The sequence below is a fragment of the Durio zibethinus genome, chromosome 2 (genome assembly GCF_047325235.1).
Source record: "Durio zibethinus cultivar Kanyao isolate XHJ-2024 chromosome 2, ASM4732523v1, whole genome shotgun sequence".
NCBI lineage: Eukaryota > Viridiplantae > Streptophyta > Magnoliopsida > Malvales > Malvaceae > Durio > Durio zibethinus.
Window position 1 is genome coordinate 37,060,717 of NC_143163.1, and position 26,951 is coordinate 37,087,667.

At 34.8% G+C, this 26,951-nt stretch overlaps 1 protein-coding gene across 4 annotated transcripts; it reads left to right on the plus strand.

Annotated features, from left to right (window-relative positions):
• Positions 1-1,334: 1,334 nt before the first annotated feature.
• THO2 lies at positions 1,335-25,910 on the plus strand. 4 transcript variants are annotated; one of them, XM_022920825.2, is made up of 33 exons: positions 1,335-1,775; positions 1,877-2,002; positions 3,604-3,645; positions 4,551-4,610; positions 4,785-4,847; positions 5,140-5,220; positions 5,940-6,011; positions 6,089-6,136; positions 6,255-6,323; positions 6,427-6,560; positions 7,047-7,122; positions 7,458-7,651; positions 8,302-8,382; positions 8,630-8,840; positions 8,947-9,192; positions 9,282-9,362; positions 9,453-9,572; positions 9,656-9,715; positions 11,068-11,195; positions 14,250-14,346; positions 14,433-14,561; positions 16,453-16,556; positions 17,822-18,002; positions 18,121-18,302; positions 18,424-19,030; positions 19,190-19,294; positions 20,087-20,242; positions 20,327-20,407; positions 21,138-21,590; positions 21,685-21,913; positions 21,990-22,831; positions 24,451-24,758; positions 25,534-25,910. In XM_022920825.2, the coding sequence occupies exons 1-33, from the start codon at positions 1,641-1,643 to the stop codon at positions 25,601-25,603; spliced, it is 5,571 nt and encodes a 1,856-aa protein (XP_022776560.2). In that variant the 5' UTR covers positions 1,335-1,640; the 3' UTR covers positions 25,604-25,910. The 4 variants fall into 4 exon arrangements, with proteins under 4 accessions (XP_022776560.2, XP_022776561.2, XP_022776562.2 ...); XM_022920826.2 differs by having other exon boundaries at positions 21,685-21,886; XM_022920827.2 differs by having other exon boundaries at positions 21,685-21,847.
• The last annotated feature ends 1,041 nt before the right edge of the window (positions 25,911-26,951 follow it).

The following is a 26,951-nucleotide window of genomic DNA, read 5'->3' on the forward strand; positions in this document are numbered from 1 at the left end:
TAATTATTAAAATTAAAAGTCTAATATTCTATTAAGAGATCACGTGACCGTTGGATTGGATGAATGCATTTAATGTTTAGTGTCAATTTAAATTTAATATTTTTTTATTTAGATTCGAGTAATAAAGGTGAGAAAAAAATAAAAAAAAAATGAAATGCAATTTGAAATTGTAATGTTTAATTCAAAATTTTTTATTTGATTTAAAATAAATTTATATATTAAATGTATATATAAAGTTCAGATAAAAAATTAAAAAATAAAAAAAATAAATTAAATCGAATTATATATTTTTATTTGCTTTTATATATTTTAAATGTTTATAAAATAAAAATAATTATTTTATATCTAAATCTATTTAAATATATTAAAAATCATATTAAAATAATATATACAAAAATTAAATTTAAAAAATCAATGAATCAAACCAAATTAATAAAATTCAAATCGAATCTAATATAAGTTTGATTCAAATTTAAAATTAAAAAATTCATAATTTTATATATTATTCAAAAAATTGAATCGAATCATATTTAATTGAAACCATCATCACCCTATTGAATAAAAATAAATATTTATGAATCAAAAATAAATTGATCCTATCAATAAATATTCTTTTCGTGTAATTATTTAAATTTTTTATAAAGATTATGCTTTCTACATATTTAAAAGTTATATTTTAGTTTGATTTGTTTATATTTATGTACTTTGTAAAAATATAAATTGATAGTTTGGAATCATTAAAATTAAAAATTTATTTTTAGTTTTTATATCAAAAGTTTGAACTAAATGATTTGTTGACATTATTTACTATTTTGTAATTTTTTTTTTTTGCAAAATTTTCATTCAAAGTTACAAATTACTATTTGGGTAAATATATATTATTTGCTCTTAATAACAATTTTGTACATTGTTATTAAATATCTACTATAAAATAACTTTTAACAAATAAAAAATAGGTTAAAGTAAAGAAAGTTCATGAATTATAATTAAAAAAATTTATTTTGTTTACAGTTAAATAATCTCTCTAATATCTATTTACATTCAATTAAAATTTTAATTAAATGACAAAATTAATATTGTTAATTTTTTATTAAATAAGATAAAATTTTATATAATATCAATAAAATAGATTAAAATTTATCATATTATGTAATTAATAAATATAAAAATTCTTATTATCTTTTAAGATTTTTTTTAAAATTTAATTGATTATAATTTGAAGTTGGTTGATTAAATCGCATGAAATGAAATTAACTGCTTTAAAGTAGTATAAATAGATGAAGCAGTAGCATGATATGGTATAAGTAGGAAGCGGATCGGGGCTATAGTGATTCGGCCCAAAAATCCGAAACCCTAAAACGGACGAATCGATATCATCCCGGAAATCCAATTTCCAAACCCCTTAACTCACCATAGCAGATCATCATCTGAAACCCTAACCCTCTTTTTCTCATCATTCTCTTTTCTCATATACCTCATGAAAGTCCCTTTCATTACAACCCAGCGACTCCGCTGTACCTCCTCTTTCTCTCTAAACTCAAACCCCAACCCTTTTTTTTAATCTCTAGGATTTGCAGATTCTCTTTTGTCTTTCTGATTTTTTTTTTTTTTTTGAGAAAAACGAAAAGGAAGGAAACAAAATGTCTCTTCCTCCTATAGAGTGTATATACATAACAGAGGAAATCCTTCGCGAGGGCAAAAATGGAAACTCAAACTTCTCCTTCTCTTCTTCCGTTCCCATGCTTCGCTTTCTCTACGAGCTCTGCTGGACTATGGTATTTTTGTTTAAATTTGATTTCTTTTTTGGGTTTTTGAAAATTATTTTCTTTCGTTTATTCTTTTAGTTGAAAATTTTTTGTTGCCGTTTGATTATTAGGTGCGCGGGGAATTGCCGATTCAGAAGTGCAAAGCAGTGTTGGAGGCAGTGGATTTTACTGAGAGAGTGTCAGAGGATGAGTTGGGCTCATGCTTTGCTGATATCGTCACGCAAATGGCTCAAGACGTGAGTTTTTTCTTTTTAGTAAATTTTCGTTATTATTATTATTTTTTCTGGAGCCTGTATTGAAGCTTATTTAGTAAGTAGGTGGAAATAGGAAAAAAAATTGAAGCAGGAGGCTTGCTTAGGTTTTAGTTTAGAAAAGGAACTAAGGAGTTTTTCTTATTCAGCTTGTTACATTATTGAAGCCCTTTGAATATGGTTTCTAAGCATATTTAGAATGGTGGTTCAGTTATACTGTAACTCAAAAGTTTGGGTGAATAGCTTGGTTTTGTCGAGGGTAAGGCCAAATAAAGCAAGGGTGAACGCTATGTTTACCCAAAAAATGGTCCTGGATGGTGAACAATGGTATTAGTATGGTTCATGTAGCAGACCCCACAAAGGGAAAAGCGGTGGTTTTGTTGTTTCCTGTATTTATGCTCTTTGCTAGTTTTTGTGGTAAGGTTTTATATGGCACAACAATGCTTTTCCTTACTCTGTTGTATGGTTTTGCTGCTATTACATTTTTGCGTAAGTGGTATGTGTTCTATATCATCCTAGTGGTCCAACTTTTATCCTGATTGAAAATTCTTAGAATATAAGTGAAAGTACAAGAGAAAGCGATTCATGAGGGTTCCATGTGATCTTCCTCTATTTTATTTACCTCTAAAATAGATTAACTTAACATAACATATTTTCTTTTTAGTTCATTTCTCTATAGAAGTGGTCTGCTTTTTGCTAACTCCTTTTTTAGGAATGCAATGGTGTGAAGATTAAGAATATTCAAAATGGAATTGAAAACTTGGACTTTCAGCTAATTTTCAGTGTTTGATTATTAATCTTTTTTCAGGAAGGTGTTAAATAGAAGTGATACAACACCTTTGTATGGGATTCCTTATTGTTTTCCTTGTTCCTCAGCTAAGTATGAAATTTGTGAGAGTGCAGGTGGGATGAGAGAGAGATATTAGTGCTGTCTGCTATTGACATGGAGAAATAGATACTATTTATTGGTTTGAAATTTCTTTTTATGATAGTTAAACTATCTTTTTTGTTGGGTTGAAATTTCTATTATGATATGAGAATTGATTTTAAAGAGTCTACTTTTTCTAGGAAAAGACTTCTATTTCTAAGTACACTGCTTTTGTGGAATTCTAAATTCAAATTCTTCTTTGAAATATCATATTTAATAGAGAGAGAGAGAGAGAGAGAGAGTGGTGGAAGGAGGCATACGGAGTGTGAGATAGAGTTCTGGATTGTTCCAATGTTGCAATGCAGTTGTTTATTCTTATGTGTTGGAAGTAAGAGATGGAGGGATAAGGAGAGGGAGAGAGAGCTCAGGGTTTTGTTATTCCTTCCAGTGAGGTTGTTTATTCTTCTTTGTACTTCTATTTCTTATGTAGCTAAACTTTTAGCTAGTTTTTTACGGCATTTTTATCATCCATAGAATGTGCTTATTATGGTTGTGTGGCTCACTTTCCAGTTGCAATGGCGTTTTTGGTGGTTTGCTTATTACCTGCATTATATTGACTTTTTTATAAACAGCCAATTTCTATATCTGGAGTGTAGTACCTGATATGTTTAATTGTAACTTATGAGCTTTTTTTTTTTTTTTTTTTCATAATTTGCAGCTTACAATGGCTGGAGAATACCGCAATCGTTTGATTAAATTGGTCAGTACATAATCTGGGATGTGTATATGTACTTGTATGCAATTTGCTTCTTTTTTTTTTTTTTCATTAATTCTTCTGTTTCTATCTCTTTTAATGTCATTAATGTTATGTTTCTTGAATATAGTCAGAAAGGAGCTCTAACTGGAACTCTTTTATGGTCAAGGCCTTTTTGATACATTGGAAATTTAGGGCTAAAAAGCTTTAATTTGAACTGAATGCTTAATGCTGTAAGTATTCCTCATTATGAGGATAAAAGAAGCATGAAGCTTCTGATGGCGGCAATTCTATTTTCATATGAGGTTCTTATTTCATCTTTTGCTTAATTAGTCAAGAATTAGTTGGTTACAATTTTAACTTCTGCTGGAATTTAACTTTGATGATATTTCTCCGGAAAAAGGAGAGAGATAATGAAGCTTAGTTGAACCTTGATTTGGATATTGGAGAGTGATCCTCCATTTAGAGCATTAGTTGGTATCATTTACAGAACTGGCCAAGAAAATAATGATTATAGTTGAGTGATTGATGTGGAAGGGAACAAAGTGGGTAAGCTGTTGTCATGATTTTGAACAATTTGAGTATTTACAATATATATGAATTTTCTAATAAGTTGGGCTTTTAAGGTTGAAATTTAAAGTTGTCATACAATTTAAATTTGAATTTGCTTATTAGGAACTGAGTGGAGGAATTGAATGAATCTCATATAAGTCAAGTGTTTGGTTTGTCTTTAATGTTTGATCATGTTTTAGTGAATTTTAACAGTACTTTATTGTTGCACTGTTAACTATTTGTTCCATTCATGATCTGCATACTGACATGTTTCCTTTTTTTATATGACCGTTATGATTATTGAAGACAAAGAGAATTTTCCTATTGCTTATTTGCTGGGTTTATGGTCTTTGTTTTAGGCAAAGTGGCTGGTTGAGTCTTCATTAGTTTCATTGAGGCTTTTCCAGGAACGCAGTGAGGTAAAATTTTTTGTAAACTTCTTGTGCTGGTAGTCATTTGGTTATGCATGTTTTATAGTTTGATTTTTGACCACTGGGGTGGTGGTTTTTATCATTTCGAATGAGGTAGATCTCTGTTGACATGTTACCTTTGTAGTAATGGAAAAATACCTTGTTATGATTCTTACATTCTAGGAAGAGTTCCTGTGGGAGGCTGAGATGATCAAGATAAAGGCTCCAGATTTGAAGGTTAAAGAGGTAAGCAAATTTAATATCATCGGCATACTCAATATCTGTTGATGCATGGTTAGTTTTATGGTTTGATGCCTGAAATTTCAACTGTTGACACAATGAATTATATTTGGAAATACATACTTTGTTTGGTTAAGAGGATGATAAATTTTGCTCCCATGAGCAAATTTAGGAGCCATGTATGCTGGCATGCTAAACTGATTAAATCAGATACTTGCACCTGTATATGTGACAAAGTCATGAGGTTGATGTAAACTACTGACTTTTGACTTCTGATGTATTTCTGTGTTGATTTCAGGTCAGAGTAAATACGCGCCTTCTTTATCAGCAAACAAAATTTAATCTCCTTCGAGAAGAGAGTGAGGGCTATGCTAAGCTGGTATGACCGCAATTTGATAAAATTTCTTGGAAACACATGTATTCACCTTTGGGTTATGTTTCTTGAAGATGTGGGACAGAACTTTTTCAGTGATTTATTCATTGATGTGTTACTGCCTTTAGAAATTTGTGGTCTGGCATGTTTTATTCTTTGACCTGGTTATTTGATGGTCTTCTTACTCCTATAGCAATTTTCATTATTTTTCCTAGCACTTTAATGGTTTTGGGAAATTATGTTGTGGTTGGGTTCGACATATCATACAGACCATGGTGGCTTATTGTTGGGCATACAAGCATAAAGCCTGATTTGAATGGGAAACCATTAATGTGATTCCTGAAATGAGATTAGTGATTAGCAATACTAGTAGAGAAACTGGAATTGTTGTTAAAGAGTAGCCAAATTAGTTCAACATATTATACAAACTGTGGCGGCTTATTGTTGGGCATACAAACATAAATCCCGATTTGAATTGGAAACCGTTAAGGTGATTCCTGAAATGAGATTAGTGATTGGCAATACTAGTAGAGAAACTGGAATTGTTGTTAAAGAGTAGCCAAATTAGTTCAGATAGGCGATTTAGAATCATCTCAGTAGTTGTCAGAAGAATTTTATTAGGCTAGGATTAGGACAGTTGGATATTTAGTTTGGTTTAGAGCTACTGGACCATGTCATTACTTATGAAGTTTTGTCATGGGAATCACTGTGTTGTGCATCTGTAGGTTACTATCCTTTGCCGAGGTTACGAAGGTTCTACTCAAAATGCATCAACAGCAAGAATAGGCATTATCAAGGTTTGACCTTGTTTCTATCTGGTATTTCTTTAATCTTAGTTGCGGCCTACATAATGGAATTGCTGTTACTTCTGCAGTCATTAATTGGGCATTTTGATCTGGACCCAAACCGTGTTTTTGACATTGTAAGTTTTTTCTAAGCTGTTGATTATGTTATTCCACTTCTTGATGGTTTAGGCTATTTTGCTGTACATTGTCGCTGTTGAATTAATTTGTTTTAAGACTAATTTTCTGATCCATTAGGTGTTGGAATGTTACGAACTTCAGCCAGATAATAATGCTTTTTTGCAATTGATTCCCATCTTCCCAAAGGTATGGGATATCACTATTTTCTGGTTGAGATGGAATGATAATTCTACGTTGTCATGAATCTGAGAAATCTTTAGGTTGCTTATTTCTTTATGATTTCATGCAGTCTCACGCTTCACAAATTCTTGGTTTTAAGTTTCAATACCATCAGCACATGGAAGTAAACACTCCTACCCCATTTGGGCTCTATAAGCTTACAGCGTTGTTAGTGAGGGAAGAGTTTATTGATCTTGATAGCATGTGAGTTTGTTAAGATCCATTGTCCTCAATTTGGTGATTCCTTTTGTTCTATTTTGTTTTTAACATTGTTTGAGCTAATCCAGTATAGCACATTTTTACTTTTTGTGCTTTACTGTAATTGTCCTTAAATGATTGTATCAGAATCAAAGCTGCATATGGTAGTGGAACATGTTTTTCTTGCAATGGGATCCATATACTTTTGATGTATAATTTGATGTAGTTACCATTTGGCATTTGATAATCCATGCCTTGAAGTGGCAAATTGATATATATATATATATATATATATATTGTTCACTTGCAATTTATATTGTGTCAACATGAGAATTGATCTCATGTGATGTGACTTTTTTCATGGATTTTCATTCAGTTATATAATTGCATGTTAACAATTTCTGTTTCTCCTTTTGAAGGTTTATATTGACATTTCAATCCGCTGTCTATATCTGTAATTTCTAAGCTGATCTGATTTATGCATATGTGCAGCTACGCTCATTTACTTCCTAAGGATGATGAAGCATTTGAGCATTATAATGGTTTCTCTGCAAAACGACTTGATGAGGTATTTTTATTGTATTGTCCTCCTTTTTCCCCTTTGTACTTAAAGCATGAATAATGTCATACTTCTGGTTTTTTGTTTGCAATTATTGCTTAGAATTTCTTGCCTCAAAGAAAGGTTGCGGTGCTTCTATTTCTTAAAGCACTTTTTTTATATGAGTCATTTACATAATTTTCTTTGTACTTGATTGAGGCTTTTGTAACTCTCCATTCTGCCGCCCCCTTCAGAGATTGATGAACACCAATAATTTGTGGTTAAAGCTGCACAAGTTGCCTTTGGATATTGTTGACATGTTTTATTCTGCAATTCACAGTATGATTGCACCTTAATTTATGCAGGCTAACAAAATTGGAAAAATAAATCTTGCTGCTATTGGTAAGGATCTCATGGAGGATGAGAAACAAGGAGATGTAACGATAGACCTTTTTGCTGCTCTGGATATGGAAACTGAGGCTGTCACTGAAAGATCTCCAGAGCTCGAAAACAATCAGACTTTAGGCTTGCTTACTGGCTTTCTTTCTGTAGATGATTGGTGAGCTTGACTGTGTTTTGCCGCTTGTTGAGGTGGCTATGTTATGCTTTGGAATTTCTATCCGTTTCTTTCCTCTCTTTCTGTTTATCCCTCTAACTTATAATTGAAAGTATTTTGCCAATCTTGCTTCTTCAATATTTCCTTCTTGTTGCAGCAGTTAAATTGTGCATCCTATTGTCTGTTTAGTTAATTTTTATTTGAGTATACTCACTTGACCCTTTCAACTTGTTTTCCTCGTATCTTTCTTTTACAAGTTTGTTCTGGGCATTCCAGCAACTAGTTAAAATTCTGATTTGAAATTGTCCTGCTAAATCAAGATTCTACTTCTACAACCAGCAGTGTGCTTAGGTCATGTCTTCTCATATTTTAAATTTGGGATGCCTGGATCACCAGGTCATCCTATGACAGTTTTAATTACTAAAGGCACTAAAAAGTTGACTTGAGCGGTAATTATGTTGTGTGTGTGGACAGTACTGTTATATATTTGCCAATGAACCTTCTGTAAAGCGTTATTCATTTAATTTTTGAGTACTTACATAAGCATCAAGGATGAGATAATTGATGCTGTTTCAGCATTTCCATTTATTGTGAAATTTGTGACTTTTATTATTGATATCTCAAGTTTTTACTTAAGATGTCGTTCTTCTCAGGCACCATGCCCATATCCTGTTTGATCGCCTTTCACCTCTTAATCCAGTGGCGCATGTTCAAATCTGTAAAGGGTTGTTTAGGTAAACACTATGGATCCCTTGTTCTTTATTCTGAAGGGTGCTTGGATGCATGAATTGAGACTTCTGAATTTAGTTTCCTGTTCCATCTGACACATGTTTGTTTTTATGTGGTTTTAGTGAAAGACATTTTCTATGTGTGTTTCTGATTGGATTCAGTCTAGCGTTTTAGACATTTGCGGAAGCTTAATTATTTGTCTCATACTGGTCTGTACTTTTGTTCTTAATTATACTTTTTATACACATTCAGGCTCATTGAAAAGTCAATCTCTTTAGCATATGATATTGTTCGCCAGACACATCTCCAAAGCTTTGGATCTCCCTCGGGACCTGGTGTTGATAACATGGATACAAGAAGTTCATCAGTCATTAGCTCCTCTATTGATCTTCCTAAGGAACTCTTTCAGATGCTGGCTACTGTTGGACCTCATCTCTACCGTGATACTTTGCTATTGCAGAAGGTATTGTTTTAGTGTTACTAATGTGCTCAGAATCAACTTTCTCTTTGATGTTGTTTTCTCCTCCTTCAAAGGCATTAGCGATTATGTTTGCTTTCTTTATTGGCAGGTATGTAGAGTTTTGAGAGGTTATTACTTGTCTGCCCTTGAGCTTGTAGCTACTGCTGCTGATGGAGCCTCAACTGGGGAAACGGTTGCTAGTGGGTATCGAAATCCTCGTCTTCACTTGAAGGAAGCCAGGTCAAGAGTAGAGGAAACATTAGGAGGATGCCTACTTCCTTCTTTGCAATTGGTACCTGCAAATCCAGCAGTTGGGCAAGAGATCTGGGAAGTAATGAATCTCCTTCCCTACGAGGTTGGCCTTCCATCAATTATTTGATACTTCCCTTTGAGAATTTATTAGACATATTAGACAATCTTGCTAGATGAATTTCATGTGCTTAGGTGCGTTACCGGTTATATGGTGAGTGGGAAAAGGATGATGAGCAGAATCCTACCATATTAGCTGCAAGACAAACTGCAAAGGTAAAGTAGGATATCTTCTTGATAGTCTTCTTGTTGCTTGTCAAAGTTGGGTGCCCGAAGAGTTACATTTGCACCTCTCCTTTTCTGTAGCTCGACACTAGAAGGATTTTGAAACGGTTGGCTAAGGAAAATTTGAAGCAGTTAGGCCGGATGGTTGCAAAACTTGCTCATGCTAATCCAATGACTGTACTGCGAACAATTGTTCACCAGGTATTGTATTTCTATTAGTGATTATGCTTTGAGTTTGATGCATTGTCGATTTTACATGGGTTCGTGTATTTGACATTTTTCAGATTGAGGCATACAGGGATATGATTACTCCAGTTGTTGATGCATTCAAGTATTTGACACAGGTCTGCATCTATTTTGCCTTTTCCTTATGGTTTTTTCTCCCATTATGTTTCTTGTTTTCCTTTGTCCATGTTGGATTTTGTGCATAAGGTTGTCTCCTTGTCTAATGTGCTGGGGATCATCTGAGGTGAATTTTCAAGTAAAGTCTTAAATTCACTTTAGTTTTTCTCATCATTTAGTTGTCATGTATTGTGTATTGACGAAGTACCTATTATTGAATTATTTTGGAATCATCTAGGCTGCTTTCCAACTTCGAATTAACTATCATTTGTTTTTATATTCTGTGTTGATAAATTCCTCAAATAGAATTTCTTACTATTTTGTTTGGCAATGTAGTTTTGGCCAAGTGGTTTTGTTTGGATTTTAAAAGCTGCATTTTTTATTTGATTGGCCTCTAAAACTCAAAGATTTAAATTTGAATTTTGAACCATATTTGCCTAGGATTTTAAAGTTCAAAATTTTAAGATTTGAAATGCCTTATTACATTGGAGTTTAATGTATCCATCCTAATTCATAATCCTGTGTAATGATCTCTTTTCACCAATGGCTTAAGTCAACTCTTCTATCTCATTTCTCTGCTTCCTACTCTTTAGTTTTTCTCTCAATAATTGATGATTTAAAATTTTTTCTCTAGCAATTTATGTAAGGCCTTCTCTCTCTTTGAAGAGATTTTGCTGTTCTGGAGAGGGAAAATAGTCCATCAATAGGGTTTGTTTTCTTGATTCAGTTGAGAGGGATAAGTAAGCAACGAAGGGGGAGGAGAATGAAGATATTATGCTGCTGTTTTGGTGCAGCAAACTAGCACTGGAATAGGGTACTTGAAAAGAGGTGAAAAAGAGAAAAGAAGAGCAAGAATTGACTGAGAGAATTGTAGGAGAGGAGAGGGAAAAAAAAAGAGGAATAAAAGGGAGGAAACTCACCTAGCCACTTTTTTTTTTCTTTTCTCTTATTCTTATTTAATTCATAAACCACCAATTTCTTTTGATTGAATTAGTCTATAGAAGGAATGCTCAAAGATTAGTGGGTTAGTATAACCTACTTTAATTGTGTTATCATGTCAATTGTAACAAAATTTATTATAATAAAATTACATTATCAATCTAAACTCAAATAAAAATCTTTAGCAATTCAAATGAAAATTAATTTTGTTTAGAATCCTGAATTTCAAATTTTGGACTTATCAAAACATTTTTATATTCAAGAATTTGAAACCCAATTCTCAATCCATATACGCGTACGCAAATCCAAATTAGAATGAATATGAACTTCAATTTGGATAGCCTTTTCGTTGTTGTGCACTGTTCATATAACATTGTATCTTGCTTTTGATTACAATTCTTTGTTTGCAATACAGCTTGAGTATGACATTCTGGAATATGTTGTGATTGAGCGACTGGCACAAGGAGGGCGAGATAAACTGAAGGATGATGGCCTAAATTTGTCAGACTGGCTTCAATCTTTGGCATCATTTTGGGGACACCTGTATGTATAGTTATCTCTCTGCAAAAATTTAGAGTTTTTTATGCAGTTATCTTTTAAATTAAGATACATTTGCATTTCTTGTTTTTGCTTTAGAGGTATGTTAACCAAATTAATTGCAACATGAACCTGTTGTGGTTTGTTTCGTTTGTGTTGCTTTAGTATCCTTATGGTTTATTAGTTTTAATATAATTTTTTCAAGGGAATTTCTTGTTAGTTATCCTTGTCTTTCCCTTTGTGGTGCATAACTGTGCCAATTCTTCCTGAGTCTTCATGTGTATGTATGTTTCTTTTTTGGGTATTTTTGTTGCTGAATTTGTTAGATTAACTGAAGTACGTGGTTACAATCTGTATAGAATGTAGATATATCTAGAGATGCTTTACTTGAGTTTCCGGGTTGCAGATTAAGCTGGGCAAAGCGAGATGACTGGAGCTGGGGGTTGTTGGGCATTACCAATTTTCTGACTCCCTCATTTCTGATGTCTGATAAATTTCTTCATCGTGGCTGCCAGTTAGGTACTTACATGGCCACATAGGATTCTGTAACTGAGGTTTAACATGGAAGACTGTTAATTATGGAAAAGATGGTGTAGTTAAACTGTGAGGTTTTTGATAAGTATCTTCTTCAGCCATTCAATTGAAATGGAAGAAATGAGAAAAGTACTCCTTAGACAATTCAATGTGATGCAGGACCATAATTTCAGTTAAAGGAAAGGTTTTGGCTCTGAATTATACTGGTATAGTGGTTCTTATTCTATCCCATATGAAGGTTGGTGATGTTCACAAAGCTGTTAAGCTAATGGAAGATGTTGGTGGGTAGAACACAAAAAGACATGTTGATTAGCAATTTGGAGCTTGTTTCTACTGATTAACTGAAAGATCATGGATAAAGATGAGTTAATTTGTTTATTACACAAGGCTTGAAGTTTCAAGAAGATGCTGGTTAAAATTCTACTGTTGACAAAGTGCAATTTGCCATCTGCTCTGCTGGCAATGATTAGAAACAGGAGTCTGTAATAACATTCTGGCGTTATGAAGAGCCTAGATGTAGGTTGGGGCTAAACATAGAAATCAGTTGTTTCTTCGGGTTATTGGTTCTAGTACCTCTCTTCATTGTAGTGCTCGTTCTAGTTATTGATTGCATGACCTGTCATTAGCTGCTGGAGCCTTCCAGGGAATGTATACTGGGTCAGAGTTGATTCTTATTGGAAATTGCACCACTAATGGGGCTGCAGAAGAGGGCTATTCTTTCAGGAGAGATGCTGATGTGCTAGGCAAATATGTAGTTGACCATTAAGCAGGCAGAACTTTTGTTTCTAGCTGCATTAACTGTTTTGATGGTAATGAACTATTAGTAGTTCTTGATCTTTTGGATCTTCGTTGTTGTCCAATGCTTTGCAAAGCTAGTGTACTCCTGCCATTCATGAAAAGAAATGTAATGAAGTTCTTCAACTTACGTATGAGAGGAGGATTTTTGCAATTCCTTGAAGTAAAATTCAAGTTCTGTGGAGGCAACAATCAGAATTTTGAGGGCCGCATTTTAATTGTTGAGGTCCGTCCATCTGAGCTCTCAATGTGGTCAGGGCTGGTCAGTTACAATAATTAGGGTGGTTCTTGATGGGGCTCTGAAACTTTCCCTTGCTTTACTATGGCTCTCTTGATCTTTATGTTGACATTTTCTTTGTGCATAATTATATTGGTCGTGTCAAGTTCTGACTTGCACATTTTTCTGCCACCTCTCTCTCTCTCTCTCTCTCTCTCTCTCTCTCTCGGGTGGTGAACTCTTATTGTCGTTTAATAGATGTATTGATTGTAGCTTGTTAGCTAATGATGAGCAAGTTTTCTAAGTTGTCTAATGGTTATGAAATTCTGCTCTGAAGGTGGTCTGTTTGAGTGCTATGGTTTCATTCATGAACCTCTGATCTGCGAGTTATTTAGTTCTTACGTTTTTGCTTTCTTTTGCTTGAATACAAGGAGTGGAAGGATTAAATTTTGCTAGAATTTGAGACCTGAATACAAAGAATATGATGATGAGCTGGTGACTGACAATCAACACATTATATGGCTTCTATCATTCTTTAACTTCGAAGAATAAATCTTCTAGGAATTGGATTATTTATTATGAACAAGAATAACATATAAAGCTTGTAGCTAAGATGGTGCCTCACCTACTCTGTCTGTCTGTTAAATTTTTTTTTCCAATGAGTTAGCATTCAAATTTGCATACAGCTCGACATGGTAATATTTTCCAAGTTTTTGAGGGTTTTAATGTAAATTTTTAATGCAGTTGTTCCTTTTTCTACTAATGGTTTTATAGACATGCTCATGCACACTCAAACACACATATTGGCAATGAAATAGCGCATGGACAATGGTTTTTATAGATTTCTTTGAACTAGATTGATGCCTTTTTATGGTCTTATTAATTTTTATAATCAAAACCATAGATATCATGTTGATTTTTAATTTGTCCTTTTGCACGTCAGTATGCACAAATGGCTATCTTCTTGAGAACCCTGAAGATGATGAGGATAAACTAGAACTAGAATTCCACATTTTGAGAGAGAAGATAGCTAGATGACAAGATTGTTGAGCGACTAGATTTTCCTTCATTTTTATACTTGCAATAAATCAATTTACCTTTTTCTTTTTTTGGCTGTGAATCATCTATATCTTACTAACTGCTCAACTATAAAAGGCTTTCTTTCATCCAGTTACCAAGAAAAAAAAGCAATATGGTTTCCTAGTTTTCTAGGTAGCTTAGGCTCCCTAAGGGTGGTAGAGCTACTACAACATCTGCACCCTTAGTGTTTATACATAAAGGTGTTTTATTCGTTGAATTTTAGGTTGTTACCTTTATAATTCATGAGATATTGGAAAAAAGTCATGGAATCCTTGCTCTGCTTCTATATTTTCTTTATGTTGTTTCATGCTTATCCGTTTTACTGTTCTATTTTTTCATTGAACAATAACTATGATGTATATGCTTTTGAATTTGAGGTATATTTCATGATTACATGGTTGAGATTTTACTAAACTTAGTTCTGCTGCTTGTAGGTGTAAGAAATACCCATCAATGGAATTGAGGGGTCTTTTCCAGTATCTGGTGAATCAGTTAAAAAAGGGCCAAGGAATTGAACTTGTTCTCCTGCAGGTATACAAAGATAAAAAACTTAAAGGTTTTTTCATCATTAGGCTGAAGATGAAAATTCCTAACTGGAAGTTTTATGATTGAGTCAGGAGCTTATTCAACAAATGGCAAATGTACAATTCACAGAAAATCTGACTGAGGAGCAGTTGGATGCCATGGCTGGAAGTGAGACTCTACGATATCAGGCCACTTCTTTTGGCGTAGCTCGAAATAATAAGGTAATTATGAAAACTGTGATATTAGGCTAGTTTGTTAAGCAAATATCTATATTTTACCTTTTTCTCTAGTAGTGGAGTGCTGGATTGTTGATTATTTAGATAGAATCAGACATAAGTAATGGTATTATTATCATCGCCTTTTTGATCTTCAAATCAGCTTTTGAGTTAATGGTTTTGATTATGTTTATTTTATGGTAGAAACTTATCCCAAATAAACATAAGCTTACTATTTTCTTCTCAACTTTACAGTTTCCATCAGAATGCGATTTTACCAAGCTATATGGGTTATACATTGTATTCTTGTAAATACTCCCACAAACATGCCTATGCTTTTACGTTTGTAACAGTTTTCTTAGACTCGGCAATTGGCCTTGTGTTGTCTGTTTAAAATTTCAAATTTAATTGTCTGCTGAATTTAGTCACCTACTTGTAATGAGCATGATTTGGTAATTCTTAAATTTCAGTAAATAGGACATTTGTTTCAGTCCTTAATGAGGACCCCATTCACTTGAACCTGACCTGCGAAGTTAATCATAGACTTTATAGTCAAAGCACAGTCAAATTGACGGCTTTCTAACTTTAGCTTTCATAATTTACATTTTTTTTTTGTTCCTTAAAAATGAACCATGGAATCCCATAAATGTGAGGGTCTAAAATCCATGTACAACAGGTTTGATTCTTTTTCATAACTTTATTTTTTTTCCACATCTAGAGTTCCTTTTTTTGCTTGTATCCTAGTCTGGTTTTACATATTCTCATCTGTTTGATCAGGCTAGTTATTGTAATTGGTAATCAAAATCTTGATCAAACGACTTCTAATGAGTGTTCCTGGACTGGTATACGGCAAAATAGCTAGAAAGTCCTCTACAAGCTTTACTTGAGATTATATTTGCCATGTAAGATCATATGTCTAGGGCTATTGTTAGTTGATTTTAGTGAGATACCAGTAGCTTTGAGATTTTGGAGTTCTATATCTAGTTTCTACTATGTCCTTTAGTTTCTATGTGTTCCACAAGATGGGAGTTCTGTTTTGCGCTTGGATATGGTCGCAATATAAGGTTTTCCCCAAGCTTTTCCATCTAACTGGTAAAAATTGTATGCTTGATCTTAATTACTGTTTGTTTTATTTTGTGAAGTTGAGGATTTGTATTTTTGGGTAATAATCAGATATGTTGTTGAACAACAAGATCTGACTTCAGGACTTAAAGCTCAATATCAATAGTTGGTGAAAGTAGGAAGAGAGAGAAAAATGGCAAGAAAGGGATAGGGTTCTGAGTCATGATACCTATCATGTTGGGTATTACATCTCACATCCAATGAACATCAAATGACATAAGCAATTTCTTCATCCTTCATCACCTTCAAGTGTGATACAGATCAAATAGAATCAAAGATTTTTATTCATGTCTGTGTATATATATAGATTTGTCATGGCAAAACTGATGACCATGTGTCCAAGACTTAGACATGTCTAGTAAATGCTGGCAAGAGCTGTGATTGAGTTGAAAATCCTATTCAAAATCAAAATGCTGTTTTAATAATCATTTTTAGCATGATAGGACTGCAATCTTAGTTATATTTTCATCTGTTTTGTATGTATGTTATGATCTCAATCAAGATTCCTTATATTTTAAATTATTTTCTTTTAAATTTTCATTGATCTTTGATTCGTCAGCTTATGCATCAATGTGATATGTTTCACTCAAGGTGCCATTGTAGTTGATAGATTTAAATGCCTAATTTCAACTCCCTTCTTTTATGGAAGAAGCATAAATATTTATCCTCTATGCTATTAGCATTTGAAAATGTTCTGCTGCATCTTATATTCTGTCCACGAAATGTATATCTGGCTTAGTACACTGGTTTCTAATGATTAAAACCATTTATGCAGGCATTGATCAAATCCACCAATAGGCTTAGAGATTCATTGCTTCCAAAGGATGAACCAAAGTTGGCAATTCCACTTTTGTTACTTATAGCCCAACATCGTTCTTTGTAAGTTGTACAACTGTTCTATGTAATGCAATTTGTATATATATATATATATCTAGGAACATGTTATTTCACTTATATCCACTGTTTCTTTTTCTGTATGCATTTCTGCTGACTTTCAATTGGCACATGTTGAAATTGTTTTGATTTAGCAGAATGAAAAAATCCCATGTAAAAATATATATTTTTTGCCTTTTTCCCTATGTTTTCCCTTATTGTTTCTGTTCTTTTCTCTTTATATTTGCTCTATTTCCCCTTTATCCCCCCCCCCCTTTTTTTTCTTAAGTTCTATTATCCTTTTTCTCTCTGTTTTGTCAACCTTTTAAGCATCTTCTTCCTTTTTCTTTACAATTGTCAATATTATTTACCCTTTTGTGTATCTCTTGTTCTATATTTTCTCTTGGTGTATTTACATCATTTGTGCTATATCCCCTGTAGGCATGTGCTCCTATACACCTTATCTTTGCAAGCCCTTCCAACTGGTACATGTCATGTATTTTCTTATTTCTTCATCTTTTTGCTTTAATCTCCTGAATGGATATCTCATATGCCCTCCTCTCTTTTCATTACTCCCTTGCTTTCTCTTGCCAACACTTCTCCCTGCTTTGTCACTAATGTCTGCCATATTGAAGGGAGCCTTAGACCTCTTTTTTGCTTTTCCTTAATTCTGTTTTCTGTTTTCTTCGTCTTCTCTTTCTTTTGTGGCCACCTGCCTCCCTGTTTCTCTGTTACCAATGTTGGTAATACAGAGGGAATTCTCTTTCATTCTCTTTTCTTTCTTCTTTTACACGCTTCACCCTACCGTGTCAGACCTAGAGAGTGGGAAGAAGAGTAAGGGGGAAGATAAATAAGTTATTATTATTTAACAAGAATTTATAGGACAAAAGAATCCATTCCAAGGTAAATTTCTCACTATAAAGCTTTGTGCCAGCCTGTTCTTTGGTTCAATTTTTTGTTTTGCTTAATGTGCATAGATTTATGGTACATGGTTGTTCTCAATGACATGATGAATAAAGAATAATGATAAAGGCTAATAGTATTACATCTCGGTCTCATTTTCTTTCTCTTTGTCTAGATTCTTTATATTCTTTTTAGTTGTCTATTTTCACTGATGTTTATAAAGCTTTTCCAACTGGGATTCCTTAATGACTACTTATGTAGTTAGATTTCTGTCCTGCCTGAATTATTTGCAATGACAAAGGTATCTATTGTAAAGTGGGTGACTCTCAGACTCAGTTGTTTAACCTGATTTCTGTTATCATCTACAGGGTTGTCATAAATGCAGATGCTCCTTACATTAAGATGGTTAGTGAGCAGTTTGACAGATGCCATGGGACACTTCTTCAGTATGTAGAATTCCTCTGTAGTGCAGTGACACCAGCTGCTGCTTATGCTCAACTAATTCCCTCACTTGATGATCTTGTCCATCTGTACCACCTTGATCCTGAGGTATGTTTAGCTCCATCGTGGAGTCCATTTTGTGTTCTTTCTCACTCTTGCTGCACCACTTGAGAGGACCATAAAGAACAAGGAAATATTATGTGAGGTTATTTTCTTATTGACACAGGTTGCGTTTTTGATATATCGTCCTGTGATGAGACTCTTCAAGTGTCAAGGGAGTTCTGATATTTTCTGGCCTTTAGATGACAATCAAGCGGCAAATATTACTATTGCATACTCGGGGTCTGAAAGTATGGATGATTCTAGTTGTGTGGTACTGTATTTGGGCCCTCCTCGGAAGCCAACATTGTAATAATATTATTTCTCTTCCTCTGTCCATAATTGAATATTAAAAATTTAACCAGTTCAACAGACAGTTCCTGAAGTGCTTTTTTTCATCTGATTGCTTTCAATAATCATTATTATGCAGGTGGTCTGAACTTCTTGACACTGTTAAAACCATGTTGCCTTCTAAAGCCTGGAATAGTCTCTCTCCTGACCTCTATGCCACTTTTTGGGGGCTTACTCTTTATGATCTTTATGTTCCTAGAAATCGTTATGAGTCTGAAATTGCAAAGCAGCATGCTGCTCTTAAGGCTCTGGAAGAACTTCCTGATAATTCTAGTTCTGCAATAAACAAAAGGAAAAAAGACAAGGAAAGAATTCAAGAAGCTTTAGATCGTCTAACTAGTGAACTTCATAAGCATGAGGAAAATGTTGCATCTGTTCGTAGACGACTTACTCGTGAAAAGGACAAATGGTTGAGTTCTTGCCCTGATACTCTGAAGATTAACATGGAGTTCCTCCAGCGTTGTATTTTTCCTCGCTGTACCTTCAGTATGCCAGATGCTGTCTATTGTGCCATGTTTGTGCATACACTTCATTCTCTTGGCACACCTTTTTTCAACACAGTCAACCACATTGATGTTCTGATATGCAAAACCTTACAACCCATGATATGCTGCTGCACTGAGTATGAAGCAGGAAGACTTGGGAGGTTTCTGTATGAAACACTAAAGATTGCATATTATTGGAAGGTAGACAATATTCACTGTCAAGTTCTTTCTTACATTACCCAAAATTGATTTATTCTACTGCTTTGATGTGTACTTTGAAGTTTGTGAGGAATATGATGATGTTAACTGAAACATTTACTTTGATTTGAATGGTTTTTGTTGACACTGCTTCCTTTGCAGAGTGATGAATCCATTTATGAGCGTGAGTGTGGAAATATGCCAGGCTTTGCTGTGTATTATAGATATCCAAACAGCCAGCGTGTTACCTATGGACAGTTCATTAAGGTGAGTTATTATGTAATTTGATTCCTTTAGATTTCCTTCTTGTTGATAGTGAGGGTGAGGCCTACAAATCTTGTTCAAGACAATCGATGTACCAACTTGTTATAATTGATCTGAGTGCATCTGATAAGTTCATTTTGAGAAGACAGTTATTAGATGGGTGTCTCAATTTAAATTTGCAGCATGCAACCAGTGTGGTGAATATGGAATCATCTTGTGATGGGAAAGATATGTTAAGCTTGAAATTGATTTAAACTTTCTTCATTAGCATTTGCTTATTTAGTGTTGTTTGACTTTGACACTTGACCTTGTTAATACTGATGACCTGTTGGATTGGTGCCTTCAATAGTTACGTCCAAGAGTGGTTTTAGTATGTACACACGGGAATTCTATTTGCACTCTAATTTTTAATGAATATGAAATGAACTCTCTTGTATCTTGAGCATACTTCTATTATTATCTTCTAAGGATCCAATGTGATTTGGATTTTGTATCGTATTTTACTGAATAATATTAGTGATCTATGTGAGACTTGCTCATTAAACAACCTAAATATAATTCATTTTTTTATCTCCTGTCTTGTTTTGGTATTAGGAATACTCCAAAAATTTTATTGGTCAGGGAGTAATTTATCAATTATTAGACATTTGCATGTGAACCACTTTTAATTGCCTGTTTTTTATGTAGTCTATGGTGCTTTTGTTTTGCATCTATGCTTTTATCTTGAGTTTTGAGGTTAATTCTTTTCTGTGATTGGATCAGAATGTTATTCATTTATTTATTTTTTGTTGAAAGGTTCATTGGAAATGGAGTCAAAGAATCACAAGGTTATTGATCCAGTGCTTGGAATCGACTGAGTATATGGAGATTCGTAATTCTTTAATAATGTTGACAAAAATTTCTAGTGTTTTTCCTGTTACCAGAAAGAGTGGGATTAATCTTGAAAAACGGGTAGGAAATTTGAACTCAGTTTCTAATTGGATTTATTGTTTAGATCTATTAATACTCTTCTTCCATTTAACCTCTTGGATACAGGTTGCGAAAATTAAAAGTGATGAAAGGGAGGATCTCAAGGTGTTGGCAACAGGTGTTGCTGCAGCTTTGGCTGCAAGAAAGGTAAATTGATTTATTAGTTTTCTTTCTAGGTGGCACTGATGCAAGTATGAGATGATATTGATATGGGCACCATGATATAAAAAAGCTCAGGTCACATGGCTTTCATTTATGTATATATAAAGCATAAACAGTTAGGCAAAGAAAGTATTAAGGTTTGTGGTTGCATTTACTGATTGATTTTTGCCATTTGATTTTCTTAAAAGTTGCTAAAAAGCGAAAGAAAATAGTAAAAAGAAAATTATATTTGATTAGAAATTAGCTAATAGCTAAAGTGCAGCATCCATTTAAAACATAAGTGTTGCATGAAATGTGAATCATGCATTTTGGTATCCAAAAATATTAAACTTAGTTTTGGTCATTCGAAACTATTATTTGCTTTTGTAGCAAAATGTCCTAATATCTTTATCAACCTTTATTGAGAAAATTGGAGGAAAATACACTAAGGGGAACTAATGTTTCTCTTTTTACCCATGTTACCCATTCGGTGCCACAAACATATTGGAGAAATTGGTCCCTTGTCAGAAGGAACAAAAACTAAATTTTACATTTTGGCTTACTGGTTTGTACTAGATGCATTTGGGGCATTTTGGGGTCTGGTACAAGTAGCTACTGAAGGGGCGTATTCGTGTTTCTTTATTTCATGCTTATTGTTATTCACATTTAAAACATGACGATATTCTTCCTGCTTATTCATGCATGAAAATATGTTGGATATTCTTCTATTCTGCAGTCTTCATGGGTTACTGATGAGGAATTTGGAATGGGATATCTTGAGCTGAAGCCTGCACCATCACTCGCTTCAAAATCTGTGGCTGGTAATACAGTTCCTGTACAAAATGGTTCCTCAGTTAATGTTTCTCAGACTGAGGCTGGTGGTGGCAGGACAGTTACCTTAGGAACCCAACAGTCAGATGTGAATTTGGTCAAGGACCAGATTCCAAGAACAAAATCTGAAGGACGGTTGGATAGAGCAGAAAATGTCCCTCTTGGGAAAGCTGATCTGAAAACAAAAGGTGTAACATCAACTAATGGTTCTGATGCTGTGTTATCATCTGTTTCCTTAGCTACGTCACAAGCTGGAACAGCAAAATCACTCGACAATCGGAAACAGCTAGACGAATCTTCAAATAAATTGGATGAGCTTATAGCCAAAGTTCCTACAAAGAACTCTGCAGAATTGGAGGTATTTGATGCTCTCTTATGGATGTTTTTGGCATAGTGTTACATTTTGTAATTTTATTTGGTTTTTCAGATTTCATAATTTTCCTCTTAAACAGTTAAAAGCCTCTGCCAAACGCTCAGTGCCTGCTGGATCACTTGCAAAGACACAGAAGCAAGATCCTGGAAAAGATGATGTCAAGGCAGGGAAAGCTGTTGGAAGAGCTTCTGCAATCTCTGTCAGTGACAGAGATGTTCCCTCTCAAACAGAGGGCAGACAAGGTGGGACTACAAATGTTTCTTCAGCTGTCACTTCCAATGGTAACACAGTTTCTGCTCCACCTAAAGGTTCATTGGATATCCTTGGTTGAATCGAAGGCAGATATTGTAGTTTCTAAGCCTGATGACATGAGGTTTTCTGCAGGGAAAGATGATGGCTCTGAAGTCCCAGATGCATCAAGGCCACCTTCTCGAATTGTTCATTCTCCTAGACATGATAGTTCTGCTTCTGCTTCAAAGTCCAGTGATAAGCTGCAAAAGAGAACCAGTCCTGTGGAAGAGACTGATAGATTAAGTAAGCGCCGTAAAGGGGATGCTGAATTGAAAGATCTGGACGGTGAAGTTCGAATATCTGACAGGGAGAGGTCTGCAGACCCTCGATCAGCAGATTTAGACAAGCCTGGAACTGATGAACTAACAAGCTACAGGACTGTGGATAAGCCTTTGGATAGGTCAAAAGATAAGGGAAGTGAGAGACATGACAGGGATTACAGAGAAAGATTGGAGCGTTCTGAAAAGTCCCGTGCAGATGACATTTTGACTGAGAAATCAAGAGATAGATCAATAGAGAGACATGGAAGAGAGCGTTCTGTTGAGAGAAGCACTGATAGGAATTTGGATAGACTTGGTGATAAAGCTAAGGATGAGCGCAGCAAAGATGAAAGGAGTAAAGTCCGACATGCTGATACATCCACAGAAAAGTCTCATGTTGATGATCGGTTTCACGGGCAAAGCCTGCCTCCACCACCACCCTTACCTCCCCATATGGTCCCACAATCTGTTAATTCTACTGGCAGAAGGGATGACGATCCTGACAGAAGGTTTAGTAGTACCAGACATACTCAGAGACTCTCTCCAAGACATGAAGAGAAGGAGCGTAGACGTTCAGAAGAAAATTCCTTGGTTTCCCAGGATGATGGAAAGCGCAGAAGAGAGGATGAATTTCGAGAGAGAAAGCGAGAAGAAAGAGAGGGGTTGTCAATGAAGGTATCAAACCGTTATTATTATTATTATTATTATCACCCCATAACTAGGGACATTTTGGAGTTCTATATCATATGAGCTATGACACTTTGCTTGTTTGCATTAAGGGTTGCCTGTAATGCTAATTAATAAGATTTTGCATGGTGATCTAGTTCTTGTGGTTGTTTATGATTTGATTATCAATGCACTTGATATCACTATTATGCTATCCTTTTAAATAATCTAGGTCATGAAAGTACGTTGTTTATGATAGGTCATGAAGGATTGCCTGTAACGCACTGCTACTAATTCATGAGATTTTCCTTGCCTGTAATGCACTTGTGACCTGACATCTCTATTTAGATCCTTGCGGACAATCTAAGTCATGAAAGCAAGTATACTAATAGGCTGAAACTTTGATTGCCATAATATACTTTTTCTGGATCTTTTTGGAGAACCAGTTCATGGAAGTACACATATTAAGGGGCTGAAACTCTGATTGGCATGATATGCTTGCCTGGGTATCATGTGATACCTTAGTTTTGCCTTAATTAGATTAATAGATTTGGTATTTCATGGCCAAGGGAGATGTCATGGTAGATTCCAGTTCTAGAGCATTTTAGGTTCTCAATTTGTCTTATCTAAAGTAGAATGTCAATTGTTTTTTCTTGTTTATTTTCTAGCTGTAAGTTTTAGAACTATTGTTTGTTCGTGTAGAGTTGGCTTTGGAATCTTACCAAGTTAAGGGTTCCAAGGATTCCTGGTAGCATAGTAATAAAGGAACAAACTAAGTATTGGTCTTAAATGAAGTGATTCAATATTTAGAATGTTAGCAGAAAATATTAAATAATAAAAATGCAGTTTCTCGGGAGCATTGACAGTATGATTTGGTTTGCTCTTTGGTTGTTGTGTGGCACAAGCCAATCAAAATAGCTATTTGATTTTGAAGAACACTCTAAAGAAGTCAAGGTGGTTTGTGTTATCTTAAAAGCTAGGCAGAATTACCTTCCTGCCTATGGTGATGAGCCAAAACTCTCAACTTATTCCTTCCTGAAATCTGCCAAATGGTGTAAAGATCCTCCTCCAACATCCGTATCTTAACCTGTTGTTGGTTACACCTGATAAATATCAACAAGCTAAAGCTCCTCAATTAAGGATGCATATGAAGTAGAAGGACCAAAATATCTTTATTGTGTGCCTTGGAGATGTTTTTAATGCTGTCATAAACCTTGTGTGTTTGTATTACACCGTTACTATAATGTGTTCTGACTTAGCTACTACATTTAGGTTAAGAACCTAAAAGCTCCAAGCTGGTGCCTAAAAAATTCAGTCTTTTCCTGGAATTATGGTGGTGATACTGAAGCTGATCGTGGTCAAATGATGATACTTTATCTACATGTTTTGTCCTAACACGGAGGGATGGTGTGGGGCCTGTTTCTGTAGTTTGGTTGTTTTTGCATACAACTTATTTATACATGCATCATAATTGTCTTAATAAATTCTCTGAACTGTTAAAGATAAAAAGAAGCAAAAATGGCTCTTCTAGTTTTCAGATTGTGTGGAAATCAGCACTTTGATATCATATAGGTATGTTTCATTGTTGGCAAAGGTTTTTGCTTATATTGGTGAATGGCTCTATGTAGGTGGAAGAGAGGGACAGAGACAGAGAGAGGGACAGAGAGAAACCAAACCTTATGAAAGAGGATGTGGATGCTACTGGTGCCAAAAGGAGGAAACTCAAGAGAGAGCATTTGCCATCAGAACCTGGGGAATATTCTCCGGTTGCCCCTCTGCCCCCACCTCTTGCCATTGGTATGTCACAATCATATGATGGAAGAGATAGAGACCGAAAGGGTGCCATGATGCAGCGTGGGGTTTACTTGGAGGAACCAAGCGTGAGGATTCATGGTAAAGAAGCAGCCAACAAGATGGCTCGTCGTGACACAGACCCGTATCCTTAAAAAGTATGCTAAATTATAGGTCTAATCATCTAAACATACTTGCATAGTGCGTCCTGTAAAACTTATCAAGTTAGTTACGTGTGCAGCATTTGCATGCCAAGGATATATGCTAATGAGCTAGTATATTTTACAATGTCAATGGAATGGGATTAGAGTGAAAGGGAGTGAATGTTTATCCTACCCTGTCTAGAATAGTCTTTTTGGGCATTTTTTCGGGTGGGGTGGGGGGAGTGTTAGTGCAAGGAAGAGGATTTGGAGATGAACCTACCCCCTAAAAACCTTTCGAATTCCATGTCAAGTTAGAAGGATTTGCAAATAGAGCACTCCATTTTAGTTATTTAATCTTGCGGTCCCATTTTTACCCTTAAAATCTTATTTTCAACTCTGTTTACAGGGTATATAGCATGTAAACTCTACCTTTCACTCCCAAACAAGGTAAAGAGTTATTTCCTCTGCTCTAGTGTACTCTTCTAACTTTGTCACCTGTTTACTCCTCCCTTTTGCCTTCAATCGTTCGCACTGCAAAGCTTTGCTGCTTCCTTTGAAGATATTAGTTTGTCATTATAGCAGCAAAATGATGCTGCATGCAGAATAAATATCTTTTTTAATGCAGAACTATCATGGAAGAAAATGATTTAGTACCATCACATACTGTTCTATTGCAAATAAGGTCCATCTGTTTCATAAACTTGTTTTAGTTCATTTTGGCCTTCACTTTCTGTTCTAATGCAAATAGAAGAAGCTATTTCCTTAACCAGAGTCCAGGATGTATGATCGGGAATGGGATGATGAGAAAAGACAAAGACCTGAGCAAAAGCGGAGGCATCGGAAGTAGATACTGAGGAAGGTTGTTTAATGCACCGAAGGTTTCTTCTTCGTTTATTGGCAATTGGTGTTTGCTGCTGCACACTTGGCTGAGGTTCCCTATCATTCCTAGTCTCTGGTTAACTTCAAATTTTCAGCTTTTGCTAAGAATTCTGTCTCTCTAGCTTGAGAGTTAATGAATTGAAAAGGGACTGCCAATTTACAGATTTCTGTACTAAATTATTGTAAATTCTTTAGCAGTCTGTTACTGTAGTATGCTTAACAATTTTGTTGTATTTCACCTGTCATTAGAAAATGTAAAGCTTATTTCAACAGAATCTGCTTATTTTCTGCAATACCCATTTTCCAAAAAAAAAAATAAAATTAATACCAATTGGAGCCTGAATAAAATATTATTCACTAGGATCCTAAGCAGTTGTCAATTGACATTCCTGTTTAATTCAGCAAAAAATACAGGGCTGAACCTCGAATTTTGAAGTTGCATTAGTATACGGTCATTCAATGACAGTGTAACTCGTCGGCCTAGGTCTATCGCATGAAGTATGAAAGCATTACTAGTTGTATAGCTACCAAGTCATTACCACATTGGTGTTAGATTAGGCCTTGGGATGGCTGAATCAGTTGTTAGACTTAGTTGTTAGACCTATTTATATTAAGCCAATTACCAGACTTAGTTCGAAATTTAAACGAACCTGCACCCAAGGCTGGCTGGGTTTCTAGCACCAGCTCCTGCATTTCCTTTTGGACCAATATTGAAATGAAGCAAAGCAAAGCAAAGCAAGCCCAACCCAACCGAGCTGTTGAATGTAGGTGCATACTTAGGCAGGAGTAGGACAAACAGCATGCTCCCATACACTAAATGAATTCTAAACGAAACTCCGAAAGGGGAAAACCATTTACTGAATTGTGTTGTAATTAGTATCTCATCATCTCTTCTGTTTTTCCTTTTTTTTTCCCTTTTTTCTTTCTCTTGTAGAAACTTGTGTTGAAGAACTTCAGGGAACATCGTCAGAGCATGTTGCTGATGAAAGGAGGCTGGAAAGTATAAAAGAATCCGTATTGGTTTTGACTTTTGAGAAAGACTTGAAGAAAAGGGCGTTTTGTGCTCATTGTGGAGTTAAATTAATCTATAAACAGATGAATGAATTACTGACTTGTGATGACTACTAATCTTTTGTTTCCAAATCAAAAACTTTTGAGTATTTATTTAAATTGTAACTGCAGTCAAATTTTTAGATGTGTGACCTTAGTCGTATTAAAAGATATAAAAATGATATAAATCACATATATCGCAATAAAAAATGTAAAAGATAAAACAGTTATTATAGTAATGTTTTTGGTTGAGTCGCATGATTAAA

Coding starts and splice junctions, on each gene's coding strand:
- THO2 (XM_022920825.2), top strand. CDS start 1,641: ATGTCTCTTCCTCCTATAGAGTGTATATACATAACAGAGGAAATCCTT. Junction 11,196..14,249: donor GCATCATTTTGGGGACACCT/GTATGTATAGTT, acceptor TGCTGCTTGTAG/GTGTAAGAAATACCCATCAA. Junction 18,003..18,120: donor TGTACCACCTTGATCCTGAG/GTATGTTTAGCT, acceptor TTATTGACACAG/GTTGCGTTTTTGATATATCG.